General features: G+C 15.9%; 5 protein-coding genes across 5 annotated transcripts; 3 read left to right on the plus strand and 2 right to left on the minus strand.

Annotated features, from left to right (window-relative positions):
• Positions 1–471: 471 nt before the first annotated feature.
• PGAL8A_00282400 (ankyrin-repeat protein, putative) lies at positions 472–1,682 on the plus strand (the record flags this gene model as incomplete). Its single annotated transcript, XM_028671820.1, has 7 exons — positions 472–517; positions 626–695; positions 863–1,013; positions 1,127–1,238; positions 1,362–1,399; positions 1,503–1,532; positions 1,611–1,682. The coding sequence occupies 7 exons, from the start codon at positions 472–474 to the stop codon at positions 1,680–1,682; spliced, it is 519 nt and encodes a 172-aa protein (XP_028528435.1).
• A 1,214-nt stretch (positions 1,683–2,896) lies between these two features.
• On the plus strand, positions 2,897–5,008 carry PGAL8A_00282500 (ribosome maturation protein SBDS, putative; the record flags this gene model as incomplete). Its single annotated transcript, XM_028671822.1, has 4 exons — positions 2,897–3,023; positions 3,119–3,265; positions 3,370–3,501; positions 3,597–5,008. The coding sequence occupies 4 exons, from the start codon at positions 2,897–2,899 to the stop codon at positions 5,006–5,008; spliced, it is 1,818 nt and encodes a 605-aa protein (XP_028528436.1).
• Positions 5,009–6,553: 1,545 nt separating this feature from the next.
• Positions 6,554–13,138, plus strand: PGAL8A_00282600 (conserved Plasmodium protein, unknown function; the record flags this gene model as incomplete). Its single annotated transcript, XM_028671823.1, has 10 exons — positions 6,554–10,157; positions 10,275–10,882; positions 11,002–11,799; positions 11,896–11,964; positions 12,075–12,269; positions 12,398–12,448; positions 12,523–12,606; positions 12,708–12,744; positions 12,821–12,928; positions 13,071–13,138. 10 exons carry the CDS (start codon positions 6,554–6,556, stop codon positions 13,136–13,138), a joined length of 5,622 nt encoding a protein of 1,873 aa, XP_028528437.1.
• A 162-nt stretch (positions 13,139–13,300) lies between these two features.
• On the minus strand, positions 13,301–15,305 carry PGAL8A_00282700 (conserved Plasmodium membrane protein, unknown function; the record flags this gene model as incomplete). The annotated part of the gene is made up of 8 exons (XM_028671824.1): positions 13,301–13,430; positions 13,552–13,692; positions 13,791–13,906; positions 14,008–14,123; positions 14,325–14,504; positions 14,671–14,812; positions 14,900–15,035; positions 15,145–15,305. 8 exons carry the CDS (start codon positions 15,303–15,305, stop codon positions 13,301–13,303), a joined length of 1,122 nt encoding a protein of 373 aa, XP_028528438.1.
• Positions 15,306–17,717: 2,412 nt separating this feature from the next.
• ROM8 (rhomboid protease ROM8, putative) lies at positions 17,718–20,177 on the minus strand (the record flags this gene model as incomplete). The annotated part of the gene is made up of 4 exons (XM_028671825.1): positions 17,718–17,866; positions 17,960–18,205; positions 18,403–18,603; positions 18,773–20,177. 4 exons carry the CDS (start codon positions 20,175–20,177, stop codon positions 17,718–17,720), a joined length of 2,001 nt encoding a protein of 666 aa, XP_028528439.1.
• Between the last annotated feature and the right edge of the window lie 835 nt (positions 20,178–21,012).

The raw sequence follows: 21,012 nt of genomic DNA on the forward strand, positions 1-21,012 counted from the left end.
TTTTTTTTTTTTTATTTTTTTTTTTTTTTTTTTTTTTTTTTTTTTTGTATGTCTATTTATATATATATATATAATTTTTTTTAACGATTTTCTTATAGATTATAAAATGAAGAAATATATAATGTAACTATTACACACTTCTATTTTATAATATTTTATTACTTTATTTAGTGACAATATTTTTATAGTTTACTTATTAATCAGCATAACTCTATTACTTTTTTGTTCCTTTTTACTTATGTATATAACAGTTTAAATCAAAAATTTAGAAAATAAATTGTGAAAAATTTTATAAAAAAAATAGAAAATTAATAAAACATATTATAGAATAATTATATGTAATTTTTTGATTTTATATATAAGTATAATTTTTTTTACCTCAGAAAATTTTTCTTTTTCATCAGAGAAATATTTTTTACTAAATAACAATATAAATTTTATTTTTAGTTTTTTTTTTTTTCTTTTATAACTATGTTCAATTATGAAAGTATATTAATCAATGAAGATGTTATATCAGGTAAAATAAATACTATTAATAATTCATTTCAATGAATATTTTTTAATTCTAATTTTTAAAATTTTTCTATATAAAAATTTGGTTTTTCTATTGTAAATATATTAAAAGAAATGACAATAGAAGATGTTAAAAAGTTGAAACCATATTGGAATGTACAAATAGCTAATTTTAAAAAAGGGTAAAATACTTACAAATGTGAATAATTATTTTATAAGTTTTTTTATCTGATCATTCCTTAAAACTTCCAAATATGTGAAAATATACAATTGTAAATTTATGTATTATTTTAAATAGTGTACATATAAATATTTATTATTAATATTTATATTTATTTTTTTTCATAAGTTCAAATGAACCAGTTTTTACACTATTGCAAATGGCTATTTTGTTAAATAAAAAAATTATAGTGGGATATTTATTGGCTAGAAGAGGTATAGATATTAATGCATTGAGTAGAAATAATCAAACAGCTCTGATGATTGCCTGTGAAAAGAGAGTATGAAAAAAGCATATGTTATATATGTATAATAATTATAATTAAGAAAAATATGGGATACTTGATAATGTTATATAAAATGTAATATACTTTTTTTTTTTTTTTTTATTAAGGTACCACTTGATTGGATAGAAGCAATTTTAAAAAAAGGTGGAGATTTAGGCATTAATATAAAAGATGATTATGATGAGACAGCCTTAGATAAATGCATTTTTAATTCAAAAGGTATTAAAAAAAAATTAAAAAAAAAAAAAAATAATATCTTTATAATAAGATTTTCTCTTTTAATAAATGTCTTTTAATCAACATCATTTAATGATTTCTTATTTTAATAAAATTTTTTTTAAGCTTATCATTTACTTTTAAAATATGGAGCCATAGAAAATGTAAAAAAAAAAAAAAAAAAAAAATCAAATCAATAATTAATATGGAAAATAAAATTATAATAATTCATATTTTTTACTTTTCTTTTTTATTCTTACTGTAAAGAAAAATATTATGAAAATAAAAGCCCCTTTGGTATATTAAATATCTTAAGATTTGAAATAAATAAATAAACATATATATATATATATATATATTTCTTTTTTATAATAGACTAAGACATCGAAATATGCCGACAGTTTATGGCTTAATGTTTGTGGATGCGGGACTAGATATTATAAATAAATTTTTTCAAAATAATTTTTTTTTTATACTTTTAATAAATTAAATTATAATAAATATTATATATATATATACATATATATAATATAAACTTAGTTTTTATTAACATTATTTTTAAACGAACACAATTTCTTGAATATATTTTAGTGTAAATTTTATTCATATAACTTTCATTATTTTTTTTTTTTTTTTTTTTCCCTCAATTTTGTCTAAAAATTACTTATTTTTTTTTAATTTTTTACTTTAATTTTTTGATACTCATTTTTAATTAACGTGTTATTAATAAAATAAAACATAATATAAAGTACTTTTTTTATTTTATTTTTTTTTATTTATAAATATACAATTAATCACTTCTTATTATAGAAGTCTTAATGAATATAATTTTTTGTACACCGTTATGTGTAAACAATTATGTTGCTATACAATAATATTACTCTATAATTTTTCGTTTAATCTTTCTTATAATTTTTTTTAAAAATTAATTTTAGTAAATATATTAAAAAAAAAAAAATATATATATATATATAATTGTTACTGATGCAGCAACTTCAATTTACATTATGAATTTTATTAGAACTTTCATTGTAAGCAAATATTTTATTTTTTTTCTTTAAATTTATTTAAAATTACATTAAATAATGCACACAATTGAAAAAATAGTTAAACTTTTTGATACTATAAAATGAGATAATTAAATAAAAAAATGGGATAAAAATTAAAGGCTGCTTAAAATTTTTTTACTGTTCTTTGAATTTTTATGTAAAAAAAAAAAAAAAAAAAATGAAATAAAAAGAAAAAAAAAAGATATATGATAAACAATAGCTTATTTAAGAATAAAAAAGAAAGAAATATAAAAAAAAAAAATAAATAAATAATAAAACATTAAATTCACAAAAAATAGAAGCGAAAATATTTTATATATATATATATGCATTTATACATGTTATTTTTAAATATGTTAATAAAAAAAAAAAAATTTAATTAAATTTTGCCAGTAAGAAAAATATATTTCTTCTAGGTTAAAATAAATTTTATAAATAAAAAAATAGTTGAAAATTTAATATATTACTCATCCTATTTTTCTTTTATTTTTATTATATCTTTAATAAAACATCTTTTTAACAAGTTCAATATCAGCATACAATTTATGTATATATAGTTTTTTTTTTTTTTTTTTTTTTTCTTAACTGTAAAATATCAAATATGATATAATAATGGGCGCATTATTTCAGCCAATTAACCAAGTTAAGTTTACTAATGTTGCTATAGTTAAATACAAGCACAAGGGAAAGAAATTTGAAATTGCTTGCTATAAAAATAAAATTATTGATTGGAGGGATGGTTAAAATAATATATATTTAATATCTTTTTTTTTTTCAGAATTAATTTAAGTTTTTAAAATATTTTACCTTTTTTTTTTTTTTTTTTTTTTAAAGGAGTTGAGTTGAATATAGATGATGTTCTTCAATCCCATTTAATTTTTACTAATATATCAAAAGGAGAAATTGCCAAAAAGTCAGAATTAAATTCTTGTTTTAATTCTGATAACAATTATGAAATATGTAAAACTATCTTGGAAAAAGGTACAAAATATTATTTTTTTTTTTTTTAAATGTGTATATATATATATTTATATATATATATTTTCATCATATTGTTTATTTTCAAATATGATATATTTAATTAGGTACTTTACAAATAAGTAATAAAGAAAGAAATGTTTTAAAAGAAAAAGTTTACAAAGATATGATTGAAATTTTACATGAAATGAGTGTAAATCCGCAAACTGGTTATCCTCTTTCTACAAACATGATTGAAAGTAATAATTAATAAAAAAAAATACATACATATATATATATATATATATTGATTTAAATTATGATACTAAAATATTTTAAATTTATAACATTTTAGGTATGGTTAAAAATATTGGGTATAGTATAAATATTGATGATAGTGCAAAAAAACAAGCCCTAAAAGTTTTTGATATTTTAAGTAAAGAATATGATAATGTAATTCAAAGAGCTTTTATGAGAATACAAATTATTTGTGATGATTCTATAAAAAAGGATGTAATAGATTTTCTTAATAGTCATAATGTTATTATTGAAGAGCAAAAATTAACTAATAATATTAAGAGAGAAGATGATATAAAAAACAAACATGATCAAATATATAATTCTAGTAACACAGAAAAAAATAAAGAACAAGAAAATGATAAATATGAATATAGTGAAGAAAAATACAAAAAAGATATAATCGATTTAGAACAAAATGATCTTGTAGAAAATAACAAATTAGAAAATAAAAAAGATATAAATGATACGAATCAAACAATTACTGAGAAAAATAGCAAAGATGAATATAAAGAATATACAAGTGATACTATTCTTAATAGTTGTGATAATAAATACAAAGAGGAAAATGATTTAATGAAAAATAATAACTTTATAAACAATTTATCTAAAAATTATAAAAATATACATAACAAAGACACAATAGATAAAAATATAGTAAATGTGATAACAGAAAATGATACAACTGAAAGTGTAGAATGCAAATATTTATCAAAAAGTGATGTAAAAGAAAAAAATAACTTATTAGATGATAAATATTTAGAAGAAACAAAAAATATTCAAAATGATATATTTATTAAATCCAACGAAAATTTAATGAATGAATGTTTAAAGGATGATATAAAAAAAAAGCAGAAAAAAAAGGATAAATACGAAAAAGAAAAAATAGAAAAAAAAGGAAAGAATATTGAAACATATAAAATAGTATTTTTGTGTTATCCATGTGTATATAGATATATTGATGATTTTACAAAAAAACACAAAAAAAATTGCTCTAATAAAATTTTAAGTAACAATGTCAAAATTGCTTCACTAAATCCAAAAAAGACTAACTTAGAAAATTCTGAAACAAAATGTAATGATACTAAAAATAAAGAAGAAAATAAAAATAATAAAAATAAAAAAGAGAAAAAAAAAGGAAAAAATAAAAATAATAATAATTATGTTGATAGCGAAAATGAAAATAAAAATAAAGGGAAAATAATTGAAAATAATAATAATGGTAGTAATGTAGAAGATCATCCATCTCATAATTTAGGGAAAACATTAAGTGATGAAACAAATTCTTTAGATGTAATAATGTGTACAAGCTGTTTGGTAAAAATAGAAAAATGTAATTATAAACTTCATTGTAGAAGTGATTTTCATGTATACAATGTTAAAAGGAAATATAAAAAACTGCCACCTATTACACTTGAACAATATAAAGAAATAGATTTTGATGTTTCTCATTTTCATGTAGATATGTGAACTATTGTAATTTATTTTTAAAAAAAATTAATTTTTTTATTGTTGAAAAAATATTTTAAGGTTTAAAATAGTAATTTAATTTTATTTTTATATGATGTGCAAATTTTAATATTTTATTTTTTTTTTTTTCATTTTCTATATTTTTTATAAAAGTATTTTTTTTTTTTTTATAATAAATATTCATTAATATATAAATTAATTCATTTACATATTAATTTGCTTTTTTATATATCCTTGTGTTTGAATACATATTTGAAGCTTTATTTAAATATTTATATATGTAATTATTTATTAAATAAAAAAAAAAAAATTAAATTAATATTATTCATTATAATTTTATTTTATTATCATTTTTTTTAATTTTAATTTGTATAAGTATGGTGTACCCCCAAAATTTTTTTAGAGAAAAATAAAAATTTTTAAAAATAAAATAGTCACTTGTAATTCTTTTTTTTAATTATCTTTTAGAATTCATGTTTATGTATTTACTTATTTGCATTTTTATTTACTTATTTTTTTATTTTATTTTTATTTATTCATTTTCTTTTTTTTTTTTTTTTTTTTTTTTTTTTTNTTCGTTGTTTTTGTGTACTTTTGTATTTTTCATTTTGTCTTGAAATGATACAGAAGAGATTAGCTCCCTATTTTATATTAAGATATAACTTTATATATAAAAAAGAATAGAATGTATATAATTTTTGCTTTTTTTTATAATTTTATATTATTTTTCACGAAATGATAAATTTTACAATATATTTTAACACAAAACATGTGTAAACAATAGATCTACTTTTTTTTTTAATTTTATTTTTTTTAAAAAATTAATTAAAATTTTTAAAAATTTATTGTAGCAACACACATTTTATTTTTGTATCTTATTTATTATAATAAAAAAAAAAAAAAAAAAGGAATTATATTATGTACAAAATAGCTAAAGAAGGAAAAAAAGAAAAATCAAAATAGTAAAATGATCAAAATTTTTTTTTAAAAGATTTCAGAAAATTAAATTTTTTATTTGTAAAGAGTAAAATAAAAAAAAAAAAAATTCTAAATTACGTAAAATTCTAATTATAATTATAGATGAATAAAGTGTAAAACAAATTAGAATAATTATATAAAATGAAGAATGACATAATTTTACATATATTTTCTTTAAAAAATAAATCCACTTTTTCATATATACCTTATGAAATATCAAAAGTGAAATTGTTTATAACAAAAGCTTAAAAATCTCAATGAACAACAAATTCTTAATTATAAAAAATATTTTGTAATTTAACTTTATTCGTGTATGTATCATTAGAATATAATACATTTAAAACTTAATAAATTTTTACATATATTAGGTATTTTATTTTTTTTAAATTTTATTTTGTAAATTTTTTCATTTTTTAAATAAATTTATTTTTATAGTATATATATATATATATATATATATATATATTAATAGACAGATTTTTTCTATTATATTTTTTAGGAAAATATTTTTATGCATGCATATTAATGGAGATAAAATTAAATATAATATTTAATGACATTTTATTAATGCTTACCGATGATCATGTTTTAGAAAATCATGATAAAATCTTTGTTGATAAAACCCAAAATATATTATGTGTAGAATGTATAAGCAAAATATTTTTTAATAAATCTCCCTTATACAAAAAATATTTATTATTTAAAAGCATAAACGATATATATTCTATAAAAAGTTGCTATGATTTTCGCCACCATTTTTCTTTTTTTTTGTTAGATCATACTTTGTTTTTATCAGATTCCTTTAGCTTTTTAGAAGGAATATCAAAAATAAATGATGATTATGCATATTCTGTTAATAGTGAGTTAATTAAGTTAGCTACAAATGCATGCAAAGAATTTTTAAATGTTTGCACTGAGGATTTATATTATATCTTTAAAGACGCTATTTATACTTGTGTTCTCGTTAGATTAAAAAAATTTTCTAAAAATAAAAGAAAGTATTTTTTTATTTTTAAATTTTTAAAAAATTTAATAGATAATGTTGAAATTATACATTGTACATTAAAGGATGAACCTTCAATTATTGAAGAATTTATGAATATATTTATTCGTAATCATTCACATGAAAATAATTCAGGAAATGAAGAAAACTTTAACTCTCATGAAGAGAAAGAATATTTTGATGAGCAAAATGATAAAAACAATGAAATTTTATTAACTCTTCAAATTATTTATAAATTATGGTGTGAAAATTCTTTATGGCAAATTAATAAAGATTTATTAAAAAATTTTTTTATTAACCTAATTAAAAATTTTAAATTTATTAATAAGAAAACGGATTTATGTAGCTATTATATTGAATTCTTTTATATAATTACAAAGAGTTATAATGACATTAATTACTTTTTTAACACAATTATTTATGATATAAATAACACAAAAAAAATAGATAACAAAACAATAATATCTCCTTATGTATCTACTAATAAAAACAAAAATGATAAATTTACAACGTTGATTATGGAAAATGAGGCTACAGATAATAAATATAAAAATAAAATTAATGAAAATGAGGTTAGAAATAATGAATATAAAAATAAAATTAATGAAAATGAGGTTAGAAATAATGAATATAAAAATAAAATTAATGAAAATGAGGTTAGAGATAATGAATATAATAATAAAATTAATGAAAATGAATACAATAAAAATGAAAATAATGAAGTTAATGATATTACTGGAAAGAAATATATTTATCAGAGTAAAATTAAAGAAGAAAAAGGTAATGAATATAAAGTTAGTGAAAATGAATACAAAAATAAAAACTATAAGGAAGATATAGGAAAGTCTTATTTAGGAAATTACTGCCATGTAAAATATAACAGCAGTGAATTCAACGAAATTAACGATCAAATAATGTTAAATGGATCTAATTATGAAAATGAAATAAAATTAATGGAAAATGAGAATTACAATGATTTTATAAGAGAAAGAGATTCAAGCAAAATGCTAGAAATACCAGAAGAAAAAAATTTAATAAAATATAAAATGGACTTAAATAAAGAAGTAAGAGTCAACTTAGATGAAGAATATAGTAATTGTGAAAGTATAACATGTGAATCAAATTTTTTTAAAAGCGAAAATTACAATATTAAAGAAGAAAAAGAAAATATAAAATATGAAGAAAAAAAATTATATTATTGTAATCTAAATTTAAGTAATTGTAGCATTAATAGTAAGATTATTCTAAGTGACTTTGATAAAAATAATATATCTAAAGATAATTACGAAGAAATTTATAATAATTCATTAGATTTTTATAAAACAAGTGAACATTTAGATGAATCGATAATTTATGAGGGTAATAACAAAAAAATTCTAGAAAAAAATGAAAAAAGTGCAAAATTAATTACTTATAAATCTCCCAATATTAATAATTTAAATTATATGGAATCAAATAACCTAGATTCTATAGAAAAGAATAATATTAATTTAAGAATACTAGAAAAATCAGAAGATTTACAAATTTTTATAATTTTGTGTGATAATTTACAAGAAACATTATTAAACAATTTTAATAGTAACATACAAATGAAATGTCTAGATATTTTTTATAAGTTTTGTGATTTTGATGAACAAATTATAAACATTATAATATCAAATACTTCATTAGTTGAATGGATATTTGATTTTATATCAAATACTAAGTATGAAAATTTAAGAGAAAAAGCATTAAATTTCTTAATAACTTTTTTTTTTAACAATTCACTCTTTTCACATACACATGCTCATTATATGCTTGATGTTTTAATAAATGTAATTTTAAAATACGTAAATAAAAGTGATAACATATATAATGGAAGTAATAATTTTTCCTTTTTTTTTTATTTCTTAAAAGCTTTGAATATGCTTATCTCTATAACTTATTCATCTATAAGAATATTCCACATTTTTAAAATTATTAATATTATTACTTTTTTAGTAATATCACCCAATACTATTCCTACAGATATTAAAGATATTATTTTATTTTTTGAAAGCATTATAATAAAAAAAAGAGAAAAAAAAACGACTGAATATGAAAATTTGAAAGAAAACCAAATGTCTGATAAAAATTATCATAAAATTTATAAATCAGAAAATAATGAAATAGAGTTTTCTAAAAACAAAAAAAAGAAAATCATATTGGATAATTCTAATAATAAAAAACAAAACTATATTAATGATGTTATAAACACTAGTAATAAACATAAAAATGACAAAAATAATAATAATAATATCAATACTGATGAATATAATAATAACATTAGTTATGAAAATTTTAATTTAAATGATTTAATTAATAAAGTTTATGTTACTAATATTTTAGCATTGTTTAAAATATTAAAAATTTCTTTAAATATCATTAAAATTGTAAATACAAATAAGCAGGAAGTATATTTAGAATTAATTTATAATGAACAGAATGATTTTTTGAATGATCTAGCATTATCGATAATAAAATTACTTTTTGCTTTAATTTTTATTTTAAATAAAAATGAAGATTTATTAATTAATCTAAATGTTGTAAATGAAAAAGAAAATTCAGATAATGAAAACGAGTTTCAAATTTTAAATTTTATAAAATCAATCTTATATTTCCTTACAGAATTACACTATTTCTTTAGAATTTCTATGAAAGAAAATAATAATAATTTTGAAAAAGATATGATATATTTTATAAAGTTTCTTTACCTTTCTTGTATATTTATTTTTGATAATATAAATAAAAGAAAAAATTTGTTTAAAAATATAAGTTCTAATGTTTTTTTCTCATCATTTTTTAATCCTTTTTTTCATTTATTTTCCAATATTTTAAGTCATGTAGATTGCATTTCTCAGAGTTATATATTTCAATTAAAAAAAAATTCAAATAATGATATTGATATAGAACAGGAAGAATATAAAAAAACAGAAAAAGGGGGAAACAAAGACGAAAATGAAGAACAAGTTGAAGACGAAGACGAAGAAGAGGAGGAAAAAAAAAAAAAAGAAAAAAAGAAAAATCAAGAGGATGAAAATAATTTAATTATTGATAAATTTATAATATACAAAAAAAGAATGAGAGAAGTTTTAATAAAAAACAAGCCTTTTACTTTATTTTTTCAGTATGTTTCCCATAAAAATTATAGTAATGAAAAAAAGATATATATATATATATATATATAAATATTTAAATTAATAATATGTTATTTTATTTTTGTTCATTCTGTTTTTTTATATATTACTTCAATTTTCTTTCTTTAAGATTTTGAGTGTTATAGAATTTTAAATCTGTTAATTTATGAAGAGGATAAAATATTCAAAGAAAAAAAAAATCTGAAAGATATATTAATAGAAATAATAAAAAAAAATGATTTTTATTTTTCTAAAGTGTTGTTATTTAACTTTAATGATAATGAAGGAATAATTGAAACTGTAATATATATATTTTATCTTAGTTTAAATTATGATAAAGTTTTCATTGAGAAAAAATTAAGCAATAGTAAAACAGATAATTTTGTTGAAAATATATTTTTATCTAATGATTCCGAAATTAATATTAATCCTTTTTTTTTATTTATGTCTTTATCATATTCCTATTATTTTATTACAAAAGAAAAAATATTAATTGTTTTTAATTATATTAAAAAAGAAATGCACAAAATTAATTTACAATTGTGGTTAGATATAAAAAAAATAAAAAATATATATTTTGCTTTTGATTGCCTTTTTTCCATAAAGATTAATAGTAGTAATTATAATAACTTTTTTTCGTTTATTATTTATATAATGAAATTAGAATTATCTTTACATTCATCAAAACAAATGGAACAAATAGATAATAGATTATATTTATGCATCTCAAAAAATAAAGTTAGTTAAAATTATAGTAGAATTTTTTTTTTAATAGTTTATAATATAAAAAACTTAATAAAATATTATATAAATATATATATATACATATATATTTATTTATTTATTTATTTCTATAGGATTTAGTAAAAAATATTTTTGAAAATGTAGAAATGGATAAAATACAGAATAGTTATGTAATTTATGTTTATTATTTAATAATTAAATTAAGAAAATATACATTAGAATATTCAAAATCTTTAAGTTTATATAAAATGATGAGTACTATTATTAGATATATGAATACATTAGAAAATAAATCCGAAGAAATTAATGATATATTTTCCTTCTTTTTTATATTCTTTGAAAATTTAGAAGTTTATGCACAAACTGATATATTTAATATAATTACTCTGTTACAAAAATTATCTATTTATGTAAAAAATTCATTAAAAGAATATTTTAATAAACAAAGTAGTTTAATGAAAAAAATAGAATTACGTTACAATTTTCCTAAATTTGAAAATTCCTTTTTTTATTTTTTATTAAATCTAATTTTACACTGTAGAAGAAATTATCAAATTCAAAATATAAATGTTCTATCTTCTTCTATATCATTAATACGTCTTTTAATATATTCTATTCAATCAACTGATAATCATTTTAAGAGTTTATCATTATTAATATTATCATTACTTATATTACCTTTACATAATTCTACGAAAACTGTTTCACCCTTATTAGTTAAATTATCTACAACATTTGACAAAAATACAGAGGACATATTATCACAAGATGATAAATCTTTAATCAATCTTGAAAATAATAAAGAAAAATTTATAATTAGAAAAAATCTGTTTTATCCTTTAGTAAACAGTCAAGAAAATAATATTAGAGTTTCATCATTGTCCCTCTTATTAAGTTTATTATTAACAAACGTAATATTATATAATTTTTTATAAAATTTTACAACATTTTTATAATTAATTTTATAATTATTTTTTTATTTATTTATGTATTTTATTTTTTTATAGGATGTTATTTTACCTGATGAAGAAGCTTTCAGTTTTTTTATTTTTTTAATTAATAGTTCTTTTTTAAACGTTAAATTATAATTATATAATATATATATATTTTTATAATACTTTTACTTTTTTTATATAATTAACTTATTTTTATTTTATTTTTTTTTTTTTTTTTTTTTTTCTTAAAGGAATGGGATGATATACAAAATGATTTATTATTTGCAATAATAAATGTTTTATTATTGTCAACTATTTTGAATTTAAGAACAAAGTCATTCTGTTTTAATTACATTTATTCTTTTAGACCATTTTTTTTAAGGAATATATTACCTTTAAATAGAAATCATAAAATTATTATTCATAAACTCTTTTTCCTATTATTAGTAATATATATATATATTTTGTGATCATATAATAATGAATATTAAAAAATTTTATATATACTAATATACATTAAAACATATATATATATATTTTTTAATTTATATATTTTAATTTATCTATTTTAAAGACAGTTAAAATAAAACCATTATGGTTTGACTTAAAGAGCTATAGTGAAAAAGTAATTAAAATAAATTTATATATTCTTTGTTTTATAAAAATTTATATATATATTTTATATAAATATATATATAGATTTTGAAAATTCTACTTAATGTTGTAACAAAAAAAGATTTGGATATTATGACATTTAATTGTATTTCTTCTCTTTCTTATGAGGTTATTTAATCTATTAATAAGACATTAATTTAATTTTCATATAATAATTTTATTTGTTTCATTTAAAAAAAATTAATTTTTTTTTTTTATATTTTTTTCAGACATTTATTATAAATAAAGAAGATAATAATAATAATGGTATAAAATAAAATATAGAAATATATGAAAAAAAAATATATATATATATAAATTTCATTTTTATTATTATATTTAGCAAATAAGAATGTTATAGAGAATTTAGAAGAATATTTAGAAACTTATAAGAAAAATATAAAAAATACTGATGGAGACATTTGTTATACTAGTTTTAACAAAATTAAATGTACAAAAAAAAAAAAAAATAAATAAATAAATAAAATAAAATAAAATGAAATAAAATGAAATAAATATGTATTCTTTAAAATAAAAAATAAAATATGTATTTATTTTTACGAAATTAAAAGCATAATTTTTTTTATTTTTAGGCGAAAACATTGATTATGATGTTGTTATAACTATTTTAAATATAACAAAATTATTATTATATAAATAAAATTAACGACAAAAAAAAAAAAAAAAAAAAAAAAAAAAAAAGAAATAATTAAAAATAATAATATTTATTTAAAAAAAGAAGTATTGAATTATTTACATATTTTTATTATATTAAATATCTAATACCTTCATAATTCTTATTTTAAAAAAAACATAAGTAGACTTAGTTATCATTTATATTATTGTATATATCTACATTAAATTCATCACCACTTTCTTCAAATTTTCTTTTACAAGATATCACCTTTTTATAAATTATTATTAGAAAAAATAATAATATAAGATTAATTAACCTAAATAAAAAAAGACAAAAACATATAATAAAATATATAGAATCAGAAGAAAAAAAAAAAAAAAAAAAAATAATTTAGAAAAATAAAAAATTACAAATTTTTTTTAAAAAAATAATCTTACTGTACATATAATATGAAAGTATTTCCTATTTCTTCATCATCGTAATATAATGATCCGTAAAAAAGAATTAAAAAAAATTCAAAAAATCTAAAATTTATTAATAACTTACTAAGTCTTACAACTCTTTCATTTCCATAATTTCTGCATTAAAATAAAAAATTTAACATAAAAAAAAGATATAAAAAATTCATTCTATATATATATATATATATATATATATATTTTTTTTTTCTTATCACCTGTTCGTTGAATGCAATATTATGGATAAAGGAGAAACTAAAATTGCGGATATTCCGATAATAATATTTTTAAAAATGTGAGTATCAAAAGCAATACATACACATATAGTCAATATCTATATTAAAAAAAATAATTCAAAGAAAAAAAATATTTTATAAAATGAAAAAATAATAATTTATACTATTATATAAACTTTTTTATAATTCTATAAAAAACCTGAGAAAAGATAAAAACGAATATTTTAAATGGATTTACTTCATACGTTTCTATAATAAAGAGAAATGTAACAATTCTTATTTGAGAATCGATAAAATAATACAAAAATACAAAAACTGATATAAAAAAAAAAAAAAAAAAAAAAAAATTAAATAAAATATAAATATTTTTATGAATATATTATTTATGAAATGTTTCATTTTCTATCAAAAATATAAACTTCACTTAATTTATTGAAACAATATAATGTGAAGTTTAAACATTATTTTTTCTTATATATACACATATAAAATTATTTTTTATTTTATTTTTTTTACATAGATATTTTTTTGTTTTAGAATCTGATAATTTCATCAAAGGATAAGTTCTAAATGTATTCTGAATATTTAAAATCATAGAAATAATAAAAATTGCAGCTATACAAAAAGAACAAAACAATCCTCTTAAAAAATTTAATATTATTAAAGAATTATCATTATAAGTATAATCTTGTGTGCCTTGAAAAAATAAAAATATGTATATTAATAATATTATTAAATTAATAATATATAAATAATTTCCTATTTAATCAATAAATTTAAATAATATATATATGACTTTGAAAGTTTAAGCAAAATTTAGACATTATATATAACTTATTTATTAAAGTTTTATTTATATTACTTTTAATAAAAATACTGTCATATTGAAATATCACAATATCATAACATATATAAAGGAATGGTAAATGAGAAAGTGCAATTGACATATAATGATATTCCTGAATATCATCAGATAAAAATAACTTATTTAAATTTTGATAACACTAAAAAAAAAAAAAAAAAAAAAAAAAATTATAAATATTATTTATATTGTCAATGTATTTTAAATTGTATTTTTTTTTTTAAAATACTTGTGTATATAAATTAATTCCTAAAAATGTAAAAATTGAAAAAATGAATTTTTGATCATAGACATTTAGAATTGCTAAATACGACCATAAACATGTTTGTGTTAAAATAAATAGAAAAGATGTTACATTAAAAAAACTAATAAAAAAAAAATATATCAAAAAAAATATCAAAAAAAATATCAAAAAAAATATAATATAAAATATAATCTTTAATAAAATAAAATCTAATTACTTTTCTTTTTTACCATAAATAAAATTTTATAGCCAATAATAACGTAAATAAAAGACTTAATATATTAATTATAATAATCAGTATAATTATAAATTTGTTTATTTTATTGTGCTCCTTTTTTAAGTTAGTATCCAATGAGTTATCATTTTCTAAATTACTTTTTATAATAAACATTTTATATAAAAAAAATAAATTAAAAACAATTTAAAACACTTTAAAATATAGACCCTTACTAAAATATTAAAATATAAAATATAATAAAATATGTTAAAAATGAAATGAATAAAAAAATAAAGCTATTTTAATAGCTTATTTAAAGTAATACTAAAAGGAAAAAAATTAAATACCATTAATGCATTTAATAATAATACATTGTCTTATAACGATTGACTCTTGTTTAATTTTTTATTATTAGAATTTCTTACTTTAAAACGATTGTGAAAAAAAAAAAAAAATATATGGAATTTTTCAATATTCATATTTTGTAAATATTAAGAAATAAACATATTATTTTAGAATCCCACCAAAAAAAAAAAAAAAAAAATAATAAAATAAAATAAAAAAATAAAGATTTAAGATATTTATTATTAATGTAAAGAAAAAAAAAAAAAAAAAATAAAGGAAAAATATGATTATGTATAAAGATCTTTTAATCATCAAAAAAAAGTGAGTTGATCTATTATTTTTTTTGAAAATAAATAAATTTATAAAAATAGGTTATAAATTTTAATAGTGGTTAACAAAATAAATAAAATATAATAAAATAAAGATGTATATATTTCATAAAGGGAAAACTTCTAAATTATAAAAAAAAATACGTATATATGTATTTACATAAAATAATACAAATTTCATTATTCATTGATGATTTTGCATGAAATTTTTTTTTATGCATTCTTCACTTACACAGATAATAAAAATAAAGGATAATATGTAGCATATCATTTATGTTAATATTAAAATTAAAATTTTTTTTTATATTTCATATTATTTTTTTACAGTGTTTAGAATTTCAATTATTAATATGGAATATTATTATAAGGAATATTATTTTATATAATAAATAAAACACAAAGAGTATAAAAAATGACAAGTATATATAAGAAAAATAATTAATTTTTTTTATATTGTAAGTTATATTAAAAAGAAAATATTATTATTAAATCCAATTAATAAATATTATATTATTTTCATATTTTTTTTTTTTTTTTCCTTTAAATCTTTGGGAGTTAAACTTCAAAAATGTCATATAGCAAATAATATAATTAATTAAAAAATAAAGAAACTTTTTATTCAATAGAAGGTAAAGTATTTTTTATATTAAAAATATTACTCATATAAACAATACTATCTATATGAATTAAGTATTAAATATTGTGTAAAACTTTTATAAGATTTCCTAATAACACATTATGCAGGTAAGCTTTTTGTGATTGTAGAATATCATTTGATAATTAAATATCTATATTTTTAAAAGCAAAAAAAAAAAAAAAAGAGAAAAAAAGGAATTTTATAAAAGTTATTTTCATAAATAAAATATAAAATTTACAATAATTACGAATCTTACTATATTTGTTACTATCAGTTCTTGTTATTTTTATTTTTCTTTGTTTATAAAATTTTCACGAATTGATTTATTTTATTTTATTTTATTTTATTTTTTATATATATTAAATACAATTGTCATGGAGTAAATATTGTTTTTAAATTAAAATAAAAAATTTTAATATGATCAATTAAAATAAAATAAAAGAATATATCCATCATTCCTTTCAACATAAAATCAATGTTTTTTTTTTTTTTTTTTTTTTTTTTTTTATATTAATTACAAGTTTCCTTAAAATAACCAGTTAATTTATTTTAAAAATGGAGGATAAAATTAGAGTTATTCTGTTGTATTATTAAATAATTAAATTTGAGAATATTAAATAGGTAATAATATAATAATATCAATAAGGTAAAATAAGACAGAAAAATTAATATTTCTCTATTTTTTATTTCAATTTGTAAATATATGAAATAGTAAACAAAGCAAAAAAAAATGGTATCTTGAAAATAAAAATATAAGGAAAATTTAATTAAAATTTTCAATTTTTTTTTTTCTTTTTTTACATAAGTAATATACATATATAAAATATTTATGAAGAAATGGGAATTTATAATTTGATATCCATTTCAATTGTAATATTTTATACATCCATTTAGTAATAAATTATTAATAATTAATAATAATTTTAAATACAAAAGTTACAAATAAAAATTTACATTAAAGCATTTTTTCGAAAACATAAATATATATATTCTTTTTTTAATTTTTTATTCTAAAAATACAAAAAATGACAAAAATAGCTTTCTTCTAATACAAAAAAAGAAAAAAAAAAAAAAAAAAAAAAAAAAAAAATTAAATATTTAAAATATTTAAAAAAAAAATTAAAAAATAATAAAAGAATTTAAAAAAACGTTAAAATCCATGAGATAAAAAGAAAGGAAATTTTCATAAAATAAATATATATTAAAATTACACATAATATATGCATATATTTATTTATTTATTATTTTAATAAATATAACTTCTTATATATAATTTTAACATTCATGAACAACATATGTTGATAAAAAAATAGCTGTTGCAAGACTTATTATTAGAAAAACTGAACATAATATTTGAATTAGCAAATTATTTTTTAAAAAATATTTCAATTGGTTACGTTTTAATATAATTCCTATCAAAAATCCTAAAAGAAAAAAGTAAAAATATAAATATAAATATATATATATATATATATATATATATATATATATATATATAAAGATAAAATAATTTTTACCTCCAAGAAAACCAAAAAAGTGGCTATATATATTAATACTGACTGTATTTAGAGAAAATTTAAGAAATAAAAGTAAAAGAAAAAAACAAAATAAATGTACACTAATACTTATTTTATCTACATTAAAATTAGTCATCATTAAAATTTCTGAAAAAAACATTCCAATAATTCCTGATGAACTGCTACTACTTTCAGTCGTTGAATAACAATAAGTTAACGGAGAAGATAAAATTATTCCATATATTCCTATATAAAATAAATAAATAAATAAATAAATAAATAAATTGATATATATATATATATATATATATATATATATATATATATATATATATATATATATATATATATATATATATAGTAATATAATAAAATTTTTATTTTTATATAAATTCGTTTTTCTCTGTTTTAATTAATTTTCTTTTTTTTTTTTTAATTTTAACCTGTAAATACGTATATTAAAAATACAACAAATGTGCCATATAAATATTCTAATAAAAATCCAACAGTCAACTGAACATATGTATTTGCACAAATATGATTAAAGTTAGAATGTAAAAATAAGGATGTAAAAAGACGATAAACTTCTGCATTTTTAAATACATCATGAGGATAATTACTTCCAAAAATTTTTAGAGAATCATCTAAAAATAGAAAAAGAAAAAAAAATAATAATTAAAAAAAATATATATATATATATATATATATTTATTAATTTTAAAAATGTAAATATTAAAATATTTCTTAAAGGTTAATATTTTAATATTTTCTATAAATGATATATTTATATATATATATATATTTAAAAAATACTTGAAAGTGTTAGAGGAAGATCAGATTTTAAAGATATGAGTGAAATAAAAATTACCCACTGAATAAATGTAACATATAAAAGTAAACTGAATATTGAAAATTGAGGAAAGATTCTATAAATTATTTTTTTAATTTTACTATCTTCATGATAATCGATTAATAATTTTTCTTCTTCTAAATTATCTAAATCATAATTTTTATGAACAGTTTTATAAAAATGATCATTAAATCTCCCATTTTCCCAAATAGAATAGTTATGGTTTAAAAATATTATAATTTTTTCTTTTCTTTTTCTTAATATACTTTTTTTAGGAAAAAAGTAATATCTTCCTTTTCCTTGTAATGCAAGACGAAGTTTATTTTTATAAGATATACCTTTGGTTTCCTTAATAGTAGTTGAATAGTTATTTAAACGATTTTCATTCATATATTTTTTTTCTTTTTCATGATCAGATTCATTAATATATGTGTCCGTTTTATCACTACGAGGATAATTATTTACTGATGTATTTATTTTAGGTATATTTTCACTATTATATTTTTCGTTATATTTAATTTTTTCATCAATGTTTAAAATATAATTATTTAATGTTTCTTTAGTATCGTATCTTTCTTTTTTTTTTATGTTTGTTTTTTTTTTTTTTCCTTTTCTTTTGTTATATGATTTATTATTTTTAAAATAATATGTGTTTTGTTCATAATCATTTAAAAAATTTAAAAACTTCACATTATCTGTGCAAATGCTACTTTTATTTATAGCATGACTTTGTTTTTCATTTAAAGTAATAGATAAAAAACTTTTTCTTTTTGATTTTTCATAATTATTTTTTTTATGAATTTTGTAATTTACTTTTAATGAAATAGTTTCATTATGATCTGTCATTGGGTCTTCACATGAATTCTCCATTTTAAATTTTTTATCTTTGTTTATTTTTTTTTTTTTGAAACCTTCTTTTATAGCATTAACTTCCTTTTTTATATTATTGTTATTTTCATTATTAACATCATTTTTTTCTTCAAGTCGATAAAATTTTACAGTATTATTAATAATCTCTGAATTTAACAATTCATATTTTTTAAATTTTTCTTTATTTTCTTTTTCAAACAAATCCATATTTTCTCTTTTATTTATATTATCATTTTTTATTATACTCTTTACATTTATGTTTTCATTATTATCATAACTTAATTTTGTTTTTTCTTCTTCTAATAAATTTTTAAAACTATTTATTTTTTTTCTATTATCTAAAGTAAATGATAAACATCTTTTTTTTACTTCTTCAATATAATTCGTATTCTCATTTTTTTTATCATCTTCATCATCACCATCATCTTCTATCTTTTCTCTTCCATCACTTAATTTTAAAAATAATTTAACATTTTCCTCCGGTTTTTTTTCTACCATTATATATATATATATATAAATATATATATATATATATATATTTGTGTTTTTAAGAATTTTTATAACTAAAAATATTACATAAAAAAATCATTTAATAACAAGTACAAAATTTATTACCTTACTAAGGAAAAAAAGTAGAAATTAAATACAAAAAAAAGTGAAAAAATAAACAAAAAAAAAAAATAAATATATCAAATATAAAATTTATTCTTAAACTGTTAAAATATGTTTACGTTCTTGATTAATACTTCCCTTTTTACTTAATTTCTTATATAAAATTGTATATATATTTCTGACGTTATATTAAAACTTCAAATTTTGCGTTTTTTTTTTTTTTTTCTTTCTTTTTTTTTTTTAATTTAAAATTTAGTTTAAAATACTCATTAGTTAGGTAACACATTTAACTAAAGAGTAAGATATATTCCATTTAAAATAATAGAATTTATAAAATCATTTTCATTGAAAAAAAATTTTTTACAATCTTAACCGAAACAAATTCTTTGATACACTCAATAATGTTATTTGAAGAATAAAGAAATTATGCATAAAAAAAAAAAAAAAAAAAAAAAAAAAAAAAAAAAAAAACCTTAATATAAAATTTGCTTAAATTTTAATTATTATTTTAAGCATATAATTTTTATATCAAAAAAGAATTATTTAAATAAAAAGGGTATTATAATAATTCCACAAAATTTGTTAATTATAAATCCTTTAAAAATTATTTTTTTTTTTAAATATTATGTTTTTATATATGTATATTTTTTTATATTTTATTTACCTTATTTTTATATAATATTTTTTTTTTTTTTTTTTTTTATTTACTTTTTTTTTTTTT

Source organism: Plasmodium gallinaceum, assembly GCF_900005855.1.
Source record: "Plasmodium gallinaceum strain 8A genome assembly, contig: PGAL8A_v1_87, whole genome shotgun sequence".
NCBI classification, from domain to species: domain Eukaryota; phylum Apicomplexa; class Aconoidasida; order Haemosporida; family Plasmodiidae; genus Plasmodium; species Plasmodium gallinaceum.